This window comes from Oenanthe melanoleuca, chromosome 5, assembly GCF_029582105.1.
Source record: "Oenanthe melanoleuca isolate GR-GAL-2019-014 chromosome 5, OMel1.0, whole genome shotgun sequence".
Taxonomy (NCBI): Eukaryota; Metazoa; Chordata; class Aves; order Passeriformes; family Muscicapidae; genus Oenanthe; species Oenanthe melanoleuca.
Genome location: NC_079339.1, coordinates 39080028 through 39097155, shown reverse-complemented (window position 1 = coordinate 39097155; position 17128 = coordinate 39080028). Strand labels below are relative to the sequence as shown.

Genomic DNA, 17128 nt, shown 5'->3' with positions numbered 1-17128 from the left:
TCCCAAATAATGTTAGAAATTATGGACTTCTGCATTCCTGGAGATGGCTGAACACCTGCCTGCCAATAGGAAGTAGTGAATTCCTTATTTTGCTTTGCTTGCACACACAGCTTTTGCTTTAGCTACTAAACCAACTTTACCTGGAGCTGAGAGTTTTCTCACTTTTACTCTTCCATTTTCCTCCCTCATCCCTGCAGGGGAGTGAGCAGGTGGCTTTATGGAGCCAAGCTGCATATTCAGGTTGAAGCACAACAAATACATCAGCATTAAGCCAACGAAATTTCACAGCATTGGTGGGGCAGTAGAATCCCAGGTGAAAACGTCACAGTAAGAGTTTTGCTACTTGAAAACACATGAGACCAACTGCATATCTTTCACAAGTAAATACAGTATTCAAAGGGATTTTTAGACAGCTCTTGTACTATAGTTTGTTCTGCCCAAACCCAGACCATTCTGGAAGTACTCAGCTTAGACCAACAAGAGAAAAAACTTCAGCACTCAATATATAATTTGCCTTTGTTTATTTATGGCTGGAGGGCATCTCAAAACATTTAGGAACAGAAAGGCATGTTACTTCTAACAGTCTTAGCAGCTAATTGTCACCTTTGTACAAATATACAAATGACTGCTTAAACTAAAACCACTTCTTTCCTTTGTTGTTTCCACAATTATTTATAGATCAGGCATTGAGTTATATCATTACCCAATTCAGAACCATCATCATTTCCTTATAGCATTCCTGCACATCCATCCTTCACTCAATTTATTTTCACCTTTTGCTATGTTTGGTAAACAATTTCAAAGTCTTCATTACATGCACACTTGAATCACAATACTGCAGCTCATCATCCTCCAGCAAAAAATTGGACACAGTCCCACAAGCAAGCTAGAAAAAAAAACATTTCCTCATTAAGAACCCATATCCAAGACAAGTTAATGAGAGTTTATCAACTGAATAAAAAGGTCTTTGACCTGACTTAGGATAAGAAGCCTTCTAGAAAGCAGATAAAGTTCTGAATATTCCTGCATTTACAGACTCATTCCTGCATAACAAACCAAAGAAATTGTCAGTGTAGGGGAGGAAAAATAAGGTTAAAAAATATCCATTCTGAATACACAACTTAGTTTGCCTGAAACCCCATTTCAATTTGTCACATTCCCTACTGTTAGAGGAGTGAACAGTAGTGGAACCAGTTCAGTATGAAAGTTTTGTAAATCACCAGATCACCACAGATTGCTTCCAAGTGCCACAAGCAGCATCAGTCACCTTTCGTCCCATCAGCTTATGATGACAACCACACCATTTGCTCTCCCAGGCATCCAATTTTCTTCTCCCTTCATCAGGATATGCCCTTGTCACACATCTGTGAAAAGTACTTCTCTTACTGTACCAGAAAAAACAGCTAGAGCACAGTGGGAGTGAGGTAACCACAGCCAGCTTCACTGTGCTGCCAGCAGCAAAGTGCTATATTTAGAGCAGGGGAGACCAAAGCATGATCCTGGACTGCTGTGAGGCATACTCTGCAGTGAAGAGGGCTGTATGTATTCCTCCCTCCAACTGTGGCCCTCCCCAGTGAGTCACAGCACAGATCACACATGTGGTGTTGGAGAGGTCAAATATTCCAAGCACTAGCTTTCCAGAGAGAATCCCAAGGATTTGGCAGCAGATGGTAAGTGTCATTTGATGCATACACTTGCACAATAATTAGTCTGAGAGCAAGGGACAACTGAGACAGAACAAAGCCATCTCCCAGCATGGTCCACAAGTAGCAGTCTGCACACAGCTCTTTATTTACTCTTTCCAAGGCTGGCACAAATAAAGGCTGGATGAAAGCCTGCTGGTTTAAGTTCAAGTTTAACATGATGGAGCAGACTCTGACTGGTGTTAAAAAAAAACAACTCAAGGAATACTGTCCATCCCTGCCACACAAGGGTATCTCTCAGTCCATCACCACTGACATGCACTATTCAGGAGCTAATCAGCACACTTATTTTCCTGGACTACTAGCAAACAGCTTTGAAAAGATAAAACTACTTTAACAACTACTAACAAAGTTTCCATGTACAACTCTCTTGTAAAGTTCCTCTTCACATCCACTTTTTAGCAACAGCCACTCAGAAAAGACAAAAGCAGCCACACTTAAAAGTTAAATGCTACAAATCACAACTGACCCAGTAAAAATGCAATAGTGGCTCCTTGGACCACAGGGAGGGCTTACTATAACCTAAGTTTTTTACAGGGGCCCAGAAAGCACCACTGAGAAGTTTGCAATTCCAGCTATTATCCACAAAGCAGTAATAATGAAGTGCCACATGTCCACTCTGACAAACTGCAGGAGCTAGACTGTCACAACACTTAATTGAACCTCAACATATGAACAATCATACTGTATCAAAGAGTTAGACTTCCCAAATCCACTAACCTTTCATAGTGATTATTACAGTGCTTGGGAAAAGAACATGAGAACATGACAAATGCAGACTTATCTGTATGTTCCTCTAGAAGTCAGCAATTTAAGGACTTTCTGAGCAGGACTTTTCATCTGGGCTGTAATGTTTAACAACCCCTGATATATCTATGCTCCACATCTCCCTTCTGAATGTATTTCAATTTTGACCTCTAAAATGTCCTGCAGTAGAGTTCCAGATCTCATGTTTTGTGAAAAAGAATACTTTTTGTTTGTTTGTTTTAAATGTCTCCTCAATGTCTGCTGTTCTTACACAATAATAATTAGAAAACCAGCAATCATGTTTGCTTTTTGGATGCCATTCATTAAGAAATTTCTTCCATTTGATTCTTAGCAGTTGCCTCTTTTCAAACCTGAAAAATCTCTTTGGACAGAAGCAACTTTATGATCCCAAACCTTTGACAGAGAGAATAAAGGTCACACTTGTGGGAAAAAAAATTCCCAAGGGCAACACAAATTTAAAGCATGACATTTACATGTCTCATTTTAATCCCTTGTATGTGATTCTGCCACAAATTCATCAAAATTCTCCAGAACTGGACATCAAGACATCAGACTCCACTGCTTGCACAGGTAACATATCCTGTAAGTAACACAAGTTCCCCTCAACTTCTTCATCATCTCACCACATTCTCCCCATAGCTAAGCTTTGATGATCACATCAGGAGTAGAAATGTAGAACTGCAAGCAAGGTTAAACAGGTTCACACAGTACCTGCAGAGAGGGTGAGCAGTAATGATGGGAGATCCAATCTGTTATCTACTACTACTTATAGTGAATGCTGAAAACAAGAAACTGAGATCAGTTCATATCAATCAGCCAACACAAGTGCCAGCTGTGGGTTTACTCCCCAAACCATAGGCCACAAGCATGCCACGTTGTGGCTGACAGGCCACAGACATTTCAGAGAACTCCTTGTGTAACAGAAGCCAGAAACCTACCAGCTTGCCAACTTTTCTATGGAGCATTCTGGGTCATCATACAGTACTTGGAAAGACTTGGAAAAAATCTACAGTTTAGAAGCAGCTGAGATATTTCTCATCTTCAAAAAAAAAGCAGCACTGAATAATTTTAAGAACTTCAAAAAGCAAGGCACAGCATTTACAAGCAGCTGCAAACAAGGCGGCCATCTGACTAGCATGGGGAAGAAACCGAGATCTCACCATTCTGACATGTTTTCATCTGAGCCCTGCTTCTGATCATCAGCTTCACACTCCATCCGCTCCTTCCTTCCCCCGCTGCTGAGGAAGGGCCTGTTCTCTCCTGATTCACAAAGGCCATGACTGGATGATGTCCAAGGGGCATTTTCTTTCCAGCGTGAAAGACGCTGTTTCTTGGCTGACTTGAACCTGCAGCCCCTCTCATAGTTCCACTCTGACACCCTGAGCTTCTGCTGGAGACTGGCAGCCACTTCTGATGTCACACGTTTGACCTTCCGTCGGCGCCTGAGAGGTCGACAGGGTGCATTCTCTGTAAAGGAGTCTGACTCATGCCACAAGTGTTGCTTGCTCCTCAGGGTGGCACTAAGAGCTGGATGTCGTTTGACCACTGCCATGTCATCAGAGTCACTGAAATTAGCTGTCAGCACCTCACGGCAATCCTTGACAGCTTCGTCCAAGCTGGACTCTGAGGCCTCGCTGTAGCAGCAGGCATGTTCTGCCTGATGTGTGAAGTCTGAGCGCCGTTTACGACCCCGTCTCTTGCGAAGCTGACGCCGCTGCTGCCGTGGGCTCAGCGCCATCTCTTCCCATAGCTCATCCAGTTTGTTTTGCTCTGAAGTCTGCTCTAAAGCTGAGGCCAAGTCGTGCACCAGCTCATCCATTGGCAATGCCTACTAAAAATGACAACAAACAATCAGCACTAGACATAAATGCTGCTGCCAACACATCACTGGACTGTAGTATGCTATAGCCTTTGTAACATTAACAGAGTTAGACACTTACTTTGAAGTTACCTGGGAGGAGCCAATGCAGGACAACTGCCACTTCCTGGGCTACCACTCACTTCTTTTTGCAAGAGTTAAATCCCTCTTCTAGCTATGGTGGCACAGGTCTCTCTCTCCTGCAGCAGCTGGGTTGAGTGCTCTGTGTCTGAAAAGGCCTTAAGGTTCATCTTTTGTGTTGAAGCAGCATGCTCAATTACACATCCCAAACGGTACGGAAGCCTGCAACTAGTTTTTGCTACTCGGCGTCAGTAAAGCCACAGAGAAGGGTCAGCCTGCTTGACAGATTGAGTCTTCCAAAAAGTAGACAAGCAGCAAAGCTAGGAGTAAAACAGATAGTAAAACAGGTAGTTTGCAAGCTAGCATCACTTCAGCAGCAAAGCAAGGCGCGCGGGACCCTGGGTCCTTAGAACAGGGCGTAGGAGACCAAGTCCCGACTCCTACTGCCGAAAAATACCACCCCTACCCCTCACGGCTGTCAGTGCGCCAATCCCGAAGTCCCGGCCAAACCCCTCACCTCACAACACCCCTCTCCCTACCCGTGCCTTGCAGGCGTGGGATTCTCTCCCCACCGGGCTCAGAAACGCCCGCACCCCCCAGCCCGGTGAACCACCCGCTGCCGCAGGCCGCCTCTCTTAGTCCTCAGCGACCCGGCCGCACTAACTCCCTCTTCTGGGGAGACGCCGCTGCTTCTGCCCGACACCCGCCAGCTCCACCAGGTGAAGCCGGGAAAACTGCCCTGACCGTCCCGCACGCGCAGCCTCCTGCCGGGCCTCCCCCCGACCCCGCTCACCGGCCAGCGCCCCGCTCCGCCAGCCCCTCCTCAGCGCCGCTTCCGGCCTCCCCGGGCCACTTCCTCCGCCCGCCCCGCCTGCGGGCGGGGCCGCCGAGCCCTGCCGGCCCGCCCGGGACAGCGCCGGCCCGCCCCCGAGCGGGGCCCGCCTCCGAGCCCGGCCAGCCCAGCGCCGGCTCGCCTCCGAGCCCGGCCAGCCCAGCGCCGGCTCGCCTCCGAGCCCGGCCAGGCCAGCGCCGGCCCGGCTCCGTGCTCCTCTGTGTGGTTGCACTGTGCTTGGTGCCGGCAGTGGAGCCATTCCGGATCCCTCACCTGCCAGCGGGGCAGCCCTCCCCATATACGTAACCTTTGGCTGCTTGGTTATCGTATCTTGTTTTTAATGGACAACAAATAAACTTGGTACCCGAACGCCTCCGTTTCGTTACTGCCGCGCTAGTTGTGCGCATCCTAAATTAAACTTCACAGTGCTACTCCCCCCTCCTTAAGGCTTGCATCTCTTTTCCTATCATGCCAATTTACACAGCAGCAGCAACCATCAGAATAAAGCTAGGTGTGAACCTGCCATCGTCCACTTTTGCGTAACATTCTCTTTTATTTCTCAGCTTTCACGATGCGTCCTCGGGGGATTTTGAGTGGGGTTTTTTCTTTTTTTTTTTTCTTTTTTTTTTTCTTTTTTTTTTTTTTTTTTTTTTTTGTTTTGTTTTGTTTTGTTTTGTTTTGTTTTCGGGGATTGTTTTGCTGGGATTTTTTGTTTGGGTGTTTTTTTGGCTTTTTGTTTTTTGCTTGTTTGTGGGTTTTGTTCGGTTTTTGGGTTTTTTTGGGTTTTTTTGGGGTTTTTTTTGGGTGTGGGTTGGAAGTGGTTTTTTTATTTGGGTTTGGTTTAGCTTTTTTGGGTTGTTTGTTTTTGTTTTTTTTTCAGAAGGGTGTTTGGGGTTTTCTTAAGTGACATAGCCGCACTCACATTCAAGCCAATACTAGCTCATTTTTCATGTAATGTTTTACAATGCAGCATATAAGGTTTTGCTTGAGTCCATATCTATATTATGTTCGAGGTATTCTCTGCATTAATTTTGTAAATCAAATCAAAAGAAAGTAATCAGACTTATTTCAATGTGATTTATTCTCTGTAAATATATACTGCTGCCTATTGCTCACAGATCTCTTGTCCTTTGTATTCTTACTTTTTCCCCCCATTTCTGTTTATTCCTTCACATTGCCAGGAAGAGAAGTTCCTCTTGCCAAGACCACTGCTGCCTCCCTGCTCCCACCACAGAAGACCAGCACTGTGTTTGCTCTTCCTCAGTCCTCTGGCACCCTCCCTAGTTTGTCAAGATACTTCAAAAATTCCTGAATCCTTGAGTTTGCCATTGATTCCTACACCCCAATAGGACAAGCTTCATTTAGCTTTGCTGAACTTTCTTCATGCTGTTTATCTAACCAGTCCTTTATGCCAGTCTGAGCTGTCACGTTAACATTTTCATTTCCTTGTAGTTCTCAATTATTTTCTTGGAAAAGAACTATTAAAAGAAGAAAAGAAGTCATTAGGTAGATTTTTTTTTTCCCATTTCCAGTAGCTGACTTGATTAAAGTTACTTTATGTGCACAAATTTGCCTGTAAAATTCTGTCCTTTTGGGTTTTTAACCCTTTCTGGGGCAGTAACTCGCTAGCAGCATTTTGTTTTCCCTGCCAGTTTCCTATTTCCAATACAGGGGTTTTCTTTTTACTCTCAGATCTGAGAGAAAATCCCTCCTAAAATCTAATCCTGTTTCACCGCTGCAATCCTTTTTCATGCTTCAGGATATAAAACAGCTACAAAATGTCTGGGTTAGAGAGAAACTCCCCTGATGGGAAGGTTATTCTGTAAACATCACTTCAGAGCTTCTTACCCCTTCATTTCAAGCACTCGATACTGGCTGCCGTTCCAGGCAGGATAACAAACCAGACAAACAATTGTGTACAATAAATCCTGTATTCAGATGTCCTGGGGAGATGGAAGCAGATGCCCACTCTGATTTCTTTTATTTTCCCCTCATTTCCCAACTAGTTCTCTGCCATTTCTGTAGGTCAACAAAATGTTTTGCAACTGCTATAAATTTTACTTCACCTGTCCATTATTTTTTTCCACATTCAATACTCAAACCCAAATTTCTGCAGATGTTGTCAGCATTTGGCCTGGGTAAATACAACATACTGACATGCAGGGTCTGTTTTCTATGAGAGAGATAGGGCAAAAGCAAGAGACAGGGTGAAAGTGCTCTTGCAGTTGCAAGAGTCCCAAGAACTAAAAGGGTGCCAAAAAGGAACACTGATGTGTATGGGGAAAAATCAGAAAATTTGGAATAGGAGTTCAAGAAATATAATGAGACAGTTGGGATAATCTGGTTTTGACCAGTTTATGGTATTTCTGTCCAGTCTTACAGTCTTACCCCTGACATGGGTCAGCAAAAGTAAATTTTGAATCCACATTCAACTTCATCCCACATCCCTGGCAAATTGTTTACTCTCTATGCACTTTGTAGGTTGCCTGAATGGGAACTACTTTTCAGCAGTAATTTTGCTCATTGAGTGCTCCAGGGATACAAAATGTTCATCACTCTTATCCCACGTGGATTGTTATCCACCACTGGGCTTTGTAAGGATGGGGTTTTTTCCTGCCCAGAGGCTGCGGTCACCCGTGCTGCACTGCTGCTGGGCCTGGAGGCAGGAGAGGGTGTGTTAGTGGTAAGGGACATTTCTGAGGCAAGCAGGAGAGGAAGCTTGGCTGATGCTCTCCTCTTGTCATGGCAGTGCCTTGGCCCAGCTCCCTCCCCAGCGGGCAGCGAGAGCCATACAGCCCAGCAGGATGGGGAGAGCAGCAGGGTCATTGCTCTACCCCAGCAAATGCTCTGCCTGGTCCCATGGCACTCCTCAGAAAAACCTTCCAGGGGTTAAAAGGAAAAAGAGAGACAGAAAGGGGACAAGAGACAAAGGGAGGAATAAAGTCAAAAAATGTGCCGTGAAGCTTCTTGCAGCAAAATGCGGAGAAAGTCATTTCCAACTTCTTTCATCTCAGAGATGAAGCCACTAAATAAAAGGGCAGCGCAGAACACAAGGGCTTTTAATCTGTCTCATCTCCTTCATAATAACTGCAAATTTTCCCTGGGCTCCTGGGAGTGAGCCTCTTTCCTCTGTCTTTGCCTTATCTCCCCCCTCCATATTTCACAGCCGGCTCGGCTCCCCTCACTCGGCTGCCCCCGGCCTAGTCTCCGAGAGGCCTGTGGGAGCCGCCAGCTCCCAGGGCCTCATTGTTCCCGGCTTGGGAGGAAGCTCAGGGAGGGAATTGAAGGCAAGTCAAAGGGAAACGGCATCATCGCTGCTTCATTAATGGGAACCTTTCAGCAGAAAACATATCAGAGCGAGGTCTTTTCAGAGGCAGTAATTAGCAATTTGGAGCCTTCCCCCCTCAGGAGATGCAGCTGCGATCTAACAAGTGGGAGCAGTGCTCGCCTCCTTTTACGCTTCATATTTATTGTTTTTCATTTTCTCCATCTTCCTTCCATTGTCCAGCCTCCTCCTCATGGCCAGATAAGGGCCCTTTATTAATCACTCTCTTTTAATTCTTCATTAATGATAATAACTTTCTCTGGTGTGCGAAGAGGAGTTAATCTTTCCTGGGTATTGAGAAAGGACAGGGCTGAAAGGGAGGGAGGGAGGGAGTGAGGAGGGAGAAGTGCACGGTGGACAAGGCTGTACTGCCACGCTTCCTTCCTGCCCCACCACCCGGAAGGAGTTTCTCAAGACTTTGGCTGTCAAGTTGAAAGTTGCCCGCTGGAAGATCTTGGGCTGTCAATCTGTGTGGGTGTGGTGGGATGTACCTTCTCTCAGAGATCCAGTCCTTACCAGAAATAGGTGTACATTGGCCAGAGGGAGAGACCTTCTCTGTGCATGTTTGCCAAACACTCCCCAGCATCTTGGCGTGACTAATCAGCTGTGTCTACTTGTCTTGGAAGAACACTCCCTCAGATGCCTTCAAAGCCCAGTTTCCCAAGTCCAAGTTGAAACAGCACCTGAAAGTAACAGAAATGGCATCTGGGAGGCTCTGCACCCTTCTAGGAACTTCTCCCAGGAGCTGGTACAGTCTGCCTTGGATTGCTCCCATTGGAGATGCCAGTCCACCAACGTGGACATTTGTGTGAGGTGATCAATGCCAGGCTGGCTCAGCATGGACAGCCCATGACAAAAGCTGGGTGAAAATGGCAAGGAAAGGACAAGGCTTTCATGGAGGCTCTGGCTATGTATGTAAGGCAACAGTCAGTGAATATCAGCCCCAAAAACATAGCTAGGGAGGACAATCCACACAGAGCTCAGCTTCTTTTCTGGTGTTTTGTACCATTGGGTTCATGCAAACCTCTGCAAGGAAAGGCCATGCAAATGGATCTAGTGATAGCTTTAGTGGTGAACCTCACAGTAACCCTTTCTATGCCACTATAAATTAAGAATATTTTAGTACTACCAAATATGATGAAAAAGGGGAAGAATTTCACTGTTACCAGGATAGGTGGCTTCACAACATCACTAAGGATTATCAGTTTGGCAACAGTGAGAAACGCTGATTGAGAACAAATAACATGCGGAGAACCCTGAGCTTCAATGAAGAAGCTCAAGCAAATCAGTCAATTGCAGAGACAGCTCTGTGTCCTTCCTTTACAGAGTGAGTCATATCCTAGCTTCACATTCCCATATCATTCCATGGGTGTTGCCAAAGTAGCCAGTAACAGTTCAAATTAGTGACTCCCATGGGCCTGGAAAAATGAGTCGCCACATGCTCCTGTGACACAGGTTACCCCAACACCACCAACATCACTGTGTGCTGATCTGAGGCAGTTGTTTGGCAGCACTGGGAATGGATGGAGAAAACAAGCTGCTGAGGGAGTCAGGGCAGGAGTGGAGAGAGACACTATGGGAAAAAAAAAAAAAGAAATTTGGTGTTTTCTCTTCTTTGGTGTCATTTTCAGGGCAAATATCCAATCTGCATTTTTTTACAGACCATGGAAGTATATACTTTTTTTCTCTACAGTCAAAGCTCTTGCTTTTGGCCCAACATCAGGATTCTTGCCAGAAGTTCTGGAACAGACAGGGTCAGTTTATTTCAGGTAACTGCTCTACAAGCACCAGATGGTGTTTTCCTAATATGCTCTGGTTCCCAAGCATCTTTGAGGGTGCAGTGAAACTCAGGCCTACATTTATGTAATCTGCTGCCAGCATCTTTGGTATCCATTTAGTGTGGACTTTAAGGATTCCTGATAGTCCAAATGATTAGGGATGATCATTTCAACATCCTTTGACAGGCCTGTGCTTAATTTCAACATCCTTTGACAGGCTTGTGCTTAATTTCCAGTGTCCTCAACAGACTCCATGGAGATATCTGAAAGAACTTCCTAGCGATGAACTTGAAGTAATACAGAAAGTGAGGCTGGCTTGTCTGCAAAAGTTGTTTTTTAATCTTGCAGTGAGTCAGTCTAGTCACATTAAATGTGGTCTGGATTTCAAGTTTTATTTTTTTTCCCACAGCACCTCTACATGAGGGCAAAAGACTTCACTTGTGCCTGGCAAAAGAAAAAGGTTTTCACACTGTACAGCAACAAATTGATTTTGTGTTTTAAAACATATATCTTTTCTTCAGACTCACCGAATCAGATCTTCTCTGGTCTAACACTGTTCCCCTGCACTGGAAGGCCAGTCGGGTCTACCAAATTTTCCTCCACCCTTTCTACCCCAGTAGGTGCTTTGGACCTTCTGGGACTGGTGCCTGTCTTCACACATGTGGCAGAGGATGGACAAAGTCTGCATGGTGGAGACAGAGTGAGCTGAGGTAAGGGGAGCCAGAAGGTTTGTGGGACCTGGTTTGTATCCTTCCAGTATTGTGTGCTGAGCATGAATAGCGATGCAGATCCTACCTCAGTGAGGATTCATGGGGACTCCATCACTGCTAGCAGTTGGCTGAGCAATTACCATGTGCAGGATACAGTGCTGGGACTTGTGACAAGGTGCCACTCCTGCTGATATGGCCAAGTCAAACTCCTGATTACTGTGAAGAGCACACTAAATATAGGTGTGAGGCAACATAAAACAAACGTGATTATTACTGTGACAGGCGAGAGACAAGGTGTCACAGATGCAGAGCTCCTCCGGAAATAAATTAATAAAATGAAATTAGCTTTACTTGGATTCCTCCATAGGAAGGACAGCAAGAAGGATGTAAATGCTGTAACTTGAAAACAAGAACTAAATAAAAAGAGAAACAGAGGGCAAGCAAGGCAGTAACTAAAGAACCACTAAATAAATTGCAGGATTCCCCTTAATCTTGCAACAGAAAGTCTGGTCATGAAGCTACTCATCTCTTATCTAGCATGTTTTATTTTATAATTTTGCTTTATTAGACAGTTGATCAAGGACTTCTGTAGGACTGGAATGATCTGGATTCTTACTGGAGTGCCTGCCTACCTGCCACTGCTGGTGTAAAAACAGCGGCCTCAGAGACACCTAGAGGGGCACTTAGCAGTCTACCAGCCAGCCGCAGGGGCCTGACTAAATCCCCTGAGGATGTTCAGAAAATAAGTACATTTGCCATGGCAGCAAAGAGCAGGCAGTGGTACCAGGGATGCTGGTGAGGGCTGGAGCATTGTGGATGTTAATGTGGCTGGGCAGGAACTGAGGGTTAGCTTGCCTGGAGCAAGAACAAGCGGTGTTTCAAAATCTATAGGCCTCAAAGCAACCCAGCACATCCAGGTGTGGGGATCACCTGCAAGGACAGGTAAAGCCTCGAGGAGGCTGGAATTATGTCTTTTGCAGTTATAATGATTGCAGATTTTGCTTCCTGAAAGTCCTCTACAGCCTCTCTTGTTCGTTCCTCTCCTGTTGTCCTTGCATCTTGTGATTATCTGCCTGTTTGTTTCAGTGAGATCAACTGGTACAAAGAAGAACTGCAGGTCTTATATAAGAGCTGTGGGGCATGTCACAAGTCTGCATGAAGTGAGCAGGCAGGGGTTGCCAGAAGGCCTTATTGAGTGCATTGTCATTCCTTATTTGAGGGAAGGTGAAGGTGCCCTGTTCCATGGGTGTGTGAACTGGGCTGGGTGTTTCATCCAGGAGCACACTTGTTGGTTGGGCTGAGCCAGATGGCTTTTTTTAAAACATGGAGATATTTTACATATGGGACCCATCAATGTGTAGTTTTAGAAAGCAACCATAGGACAGCGTTTTCTCAGTCACACACAACAGCTACTACATCCCTGCCCTCCAGACCAGCCTGCAGCTAGGGCTGGCCTCCCTTAACTCCATGTATTTGTTCATTCCCCTACCACTGCTTTCTTTCAGCACAGCCTATTTGTATTTGTCAACTTCTTGCCTCTTGCTGCTCAAAACCCAAATAGAACTGCTGCAAGCCCCTGCCTCTGGAGAAGTTCCTACTTGCTGTCTTTCCTGTCTTTTGCCTGCTGGGTGCTCTGGCCTTCCACAGCCTTTCCCAGCACTGCACCCAGGCAACCCCTTCTTCTACCTCAGACTGGGATGGCTGGGGAAGCCTGGGGTGCTGACATTGCCAAGCCTTTCGGAGGATTGAGAGTACTTCATGGTAAGGAAGAACGCAGCAACATGAATCTGTGGGGAGGGGGAGGGGAGCAGTCCTGACAATCCCCTTCGAATTATAAACATATCCTCTTTAAATACATTTCTAAGGATAACATTTGTATTACTGCGTCCTGTGGCTGCTGATAGGGCCCTGCTTATCGCCTCGGTCTCTCCTCCTTTCTCTGGGCTCTGCTGGGAAAGGTCCCTATCTGGAACCGAGCTGGCAATCCTCCGCCAAGCAATTGTTTCAGTCCAGGGGAAAAATTAATTTCTGCCTATCGTTAATTGAGAGAATTGTGTGGAGAACTGGAAGGGGGGTTGATGGGGGAGTGGGGGATGGAGTGGGGAAGAGAGAGATCGTGTTATTAACAGTGTCCCTTTCATAACCAAATACCCTGATTTCCATCAGTGAGATGAGAGGCTCATTACAGCAAGAAGGTGATTAGAGAACTTGGAGGAGCTATCAGGCTAAGCAGGAGAGTGGCAGGGAATTCGGGAGGGACTCCCAGCAGAAGGGCAGCTGCACCAACCAACCATCCCCTTTCACCCTCACTGCCATCTCCTCCACTCCTCTTCTCCAAGTCACCACCAGTCACCCTATACTCACATCAGAGGAAAAAGCAATGAAGAAGTACCAGAGACCAGCAGCTTTAGTGGCTGAAGAGATGCTTTACATGGTGGCAGAGCCTGCACACTCTAAACAAAAGCCCACTGGAGCTCTTCAGCTCCTGAAGGGCTATCTGACAGCTCATCTTAAATGTCTTGGCCAAAGAAGAAGATGCGACAAGTGTTGGCCTCCCCACCCAGCTTCATGAGGAGGTCATGCATGGCTATTCAGAGTGTCTCGCATTAGCTGATCCCTCAACAGGTGGCTAAAAACTAGGACCTCTGACTGAATCTCTCACAGAAATTATGTACAAAGGAAGGAAAACTACCCCAAACTGTACTGTGATCCAGCTTTTGGATGACTCTTTCTGTGTGTGCCTCCTGAGATATTTCTTCTATTCTAGAGGTATCACTGCTATGACACAGCCCACCAGCCCCCAAGCCATCTCATGTACCATGTTTATGTCTTCATGAATTTCCTGTCCTTCAGCTCACAATCACTCCCCTGACAAATAGCTACAGAATCCCCTTGATTCCTGACATTGCTAGAAATAACTTTCTCCCTCTTTGTGAAGGTAAGCAGCCTTGAAAATTCATCCAGCCCACATAAACACTAAGGGATGAGACTAGGATAAAGAGTTGAACTTCCACCTTGAATGTGAATGATTCTATGAAAAAAAAACCGTCACTTTGATTTTCATTCCTTTTTCAATATAAAACTTTGGTATCCCAGACAAATTTTGAGTGGACAGGAAGATAATAATGTTTCTGCTAAATTAATAATGTAATATAACCCATTACTCCCACAGTTAATATTAGTTAATGCTTTAGTTATTATCATTTTTTTTATTTTTAGTCTATTGCCAATAATGTACTTGAGACTGTCAAAAATCTGGTTTTGAGATGACAAAGGATCTTTGGCAAGGTCCATACAGGAGAGAAAAGCTGGAACAGAGAAGTCAGAGTGTTGACTGAGCAGCTGCAGATTGAAAAAAACGATGGGGTCTGAACTTTCCTCTTCCTCTAACAAAAGCCATTCCTCTAGATTCAAGATGAGGGGTGGATTGTCCCATTCTATAGGCTGCAGGAAAACCAATCCAGCTTAAGATTCAGAATAAATTGATGTAAAACCAGAAATACTTCTCACTAGATCACACAGGAGACCATGAAGGCAGACAGAAGTGCTCACTGTCACAGTGTATAAAGTTCTGCACACAGTGGCACAATTAATCTCTCCCAACTCCCAAACCAGGCAGATCTACCCCTTCTTAGCTTAATCCCATCTGTGTGTGACCATATGTTGAGTTCTAGTAATCTCCAGCTCCTCAGGGCAATCCAGACAGAAGCAGAGAGAAGCAGACCCTCCACATAAGGCAAGGCCTCCCATTTAGCATCAAGTTTCATTGCTGACAAATAGAGGACAGGTCGAGGAATACATGGTCCCTTAGAAAGCAAACTGGAGGGTATAGTAATCAACAAGATCCATTCCATCCTTAGCAGGTTCTCTTCATGCACTTACTCCCATGAGGAAATTGTTGGCAATGAGCAAATCATTAACAGACTGTTAAGAGTAGGTCCAGAACCAGAGTTAGAAATCTTTGAAGCCAGAATGATTTATGAAAGCCCATACATTTAGCTTTTTTTAACAAAGTGCATATTTCTTGCTGTTTTCTCTTGCAAATCGCCAGTAAAATGGAAAGGAAGAAAAATGTTTATTATAAAAAGCTTGCATGTTGAAATTCTGGGTTACTCTTGTTGTCTTCAGTGATGTTGAAGCATCAGCTCTGGACTGATAAAATTGATAATAAGGCCAATATAGGCTTCATGCCAGCCCCTCAGCTAATCTGACCTCTGGCCAGAGGGGTTCTAGAGACAAACTACAACAGCACAACAGGCAATCTGACCCAGGGGCTAAGCACTCAGTCCTGGCAGTTGAACCCAAATGCCCTCTCACCAAGCCTTAAACAGCCAAGACTCCATTGAGACTGCTATAAATTGGTAGCCTCCAGCTTTGGATACCCAGTCTGAGCTATCATTCTGCACTCACATTGCGCAGGTTCTCTTCAAGTGAGTAAGTCTAGGCTTTGCCTCTCAAACAAAACATGATTGAGTATTTAAAAAAACCCTCTGCTACTATATGTTTTCTTCCTTAGTATTCTGTCACCAGCTTTGCAAGGCTTCAGCAATGAGGTCTGAGGAAAAGCTTGTACAGCTGCTTCCCATCTCTCCCTCTGTAGCCCATCAGAAAACAGAGAAGGGGAGAGATTGCATGGTTAGCCTCGAGCTAAATCTATCCCAATTGAAGGCTGTGCTCTGTCAATTCAATGACTAGAGTCAGCTTTAAAGAAGAGAGCATAACTGAATGCCACCAAAGCGTTTGGTTATATTTTAGCAAGCAAGAAGGATGCACCCCCCCCACCACCCCCCACTCCAGCCCATCCTCTGAAACCCTTCCTGGTGCTCGCACTGCTTGGGGACTGCTGGTTGCTGTAGAGGCCACAACAATAGTTGGGTGAGCCCCTGGAGAGAAGGGGTAAGGGTGGTAGTACTGAAAATGTGTTCATAAGGCAACTCCATGCACTGATGATCTCTGCTGTTCCAGGAAATCCCAGAGCAGGGCAAAGTGGGACAGACCCTGTTCTGACATTGGGAATGTGCATTTCCCAGCATATTTCTTCCAGTTTGGCCCAGAGAAAAAGGTGAGATCAGCCAAGGTTATGGAGTGAAAGAAGGTATGACACCCATACAAAGAGGGACAGGTAAGCAAGCACAGAATGTGAGAGAACTTCAGGAAGAAGAGTTTGAAGAAGAAGATGTGTGACTACGACAGTAGAACAGTAAGGGTGAATTAGACAGAGAGAGATAGAGGAAAGAGCATAATGGGAGAAAGGAGGGGGCAAAGTCTGAGGCACTCAGTGAGTTCAGAACAATCTCTATTCTCTACAGCACTTTCTGTTTAAAAAAATAAAAAAGGAATGATGGAGAAGGGGAGAGAGTCAGACAAGTTTAATGATGTGTGTTCAAAGCTCAGATTGGAAAAATGACAGAGAAAAGCAGCCTGTTTCGGCTCTAATAAATTGTTCTTTGCTGTAAGAGACGCCTGTCGCAGCATTAATACAGGGCCCTAATACACGGGTCAGGGTTAAGTAATTTTCTCCGGCAACTTAAGCGAATAATGAAGCTGGCAGCGGCTAGTGGCGCAGTGGGAGAGATGGCCCGGGCCGCCGGCACTTTGTCTTCATTTATTATGCCAGCTCTCATGATTTGGGTACTGGCTGCAGCGACGGGAAGCCTCCGCCGAGGAGATATCGCTTCATTTCGGCAAGGTAATGAAAGCTGGGATGGGGGGAGGATAAACCAATTTGCTGGCTGACATGGGAAGGAGTGATTTGCAGACCTGGGTAGGGGAGGGGGTCGACCAAGCAAGAGGAAGCACAAGGCTAAACCAAGGGGGGTGCTCAAGGCCCTTCCTTAGATAATGGCACTATGTGGGGAGGGCAATGGAGCAGGACCAAGCAGGAGGGGATAGTGGAGCTGGAATGCAGCAAAAGTCAGAACCTGAGAGTGTGGGGAGGAACAGTGGGTGCAGAAGAGACTGATGGAGGAGGAAGGAGTAGGCACAGGTCCAAGGGCTGATGGAAGTGGTTGGTGAAGTAAAGTAGAAGTTCATGTAATGGTGGGATGATGGAAGACAAGCAGAAAGCAGACAT

At 45.6% G+C, this 17128-nt stretch overlaps 1 protein-coding gene across 2 annotated transcripts in view; it reads right to left on the bottom strand.

The window, feature by feature from the left end:
* GPATCH2L (G-patch domain containing 2 like) overlaps positions 1 to 5274 on the bottom strand; it is a 45282-nt gene extending 40008 nt beyond the window's left edge. The window contains exons 1-3 of one of the 2 annotated variants that reach the window (XM_056492422.1): positions 5204 to 5274; positions 4412 to 4730; positions 3632 to 4302 (exon numbers count right to left, since the gene is read on the bottom strand). In XM_056492422.1, coding sequence (XP_056348397.1) covers positions 3632 to 4290 — 659 coding nt within the window. In that variant the 5' untranslated portion in view covers positions 4291 to 4302; positions 4412 to 4730; positions 5204 to 5274. The remainder of the gene's footprint in view (positions 1 to 3631; positions 4303 to 4411; positions 4731 to 5203) is intronic. The other variant, XM_056492423.1, reaches the window with a different exon arrangement.
* Positions 5275 to 17128: the final 11854 nt, after the last annotated feature.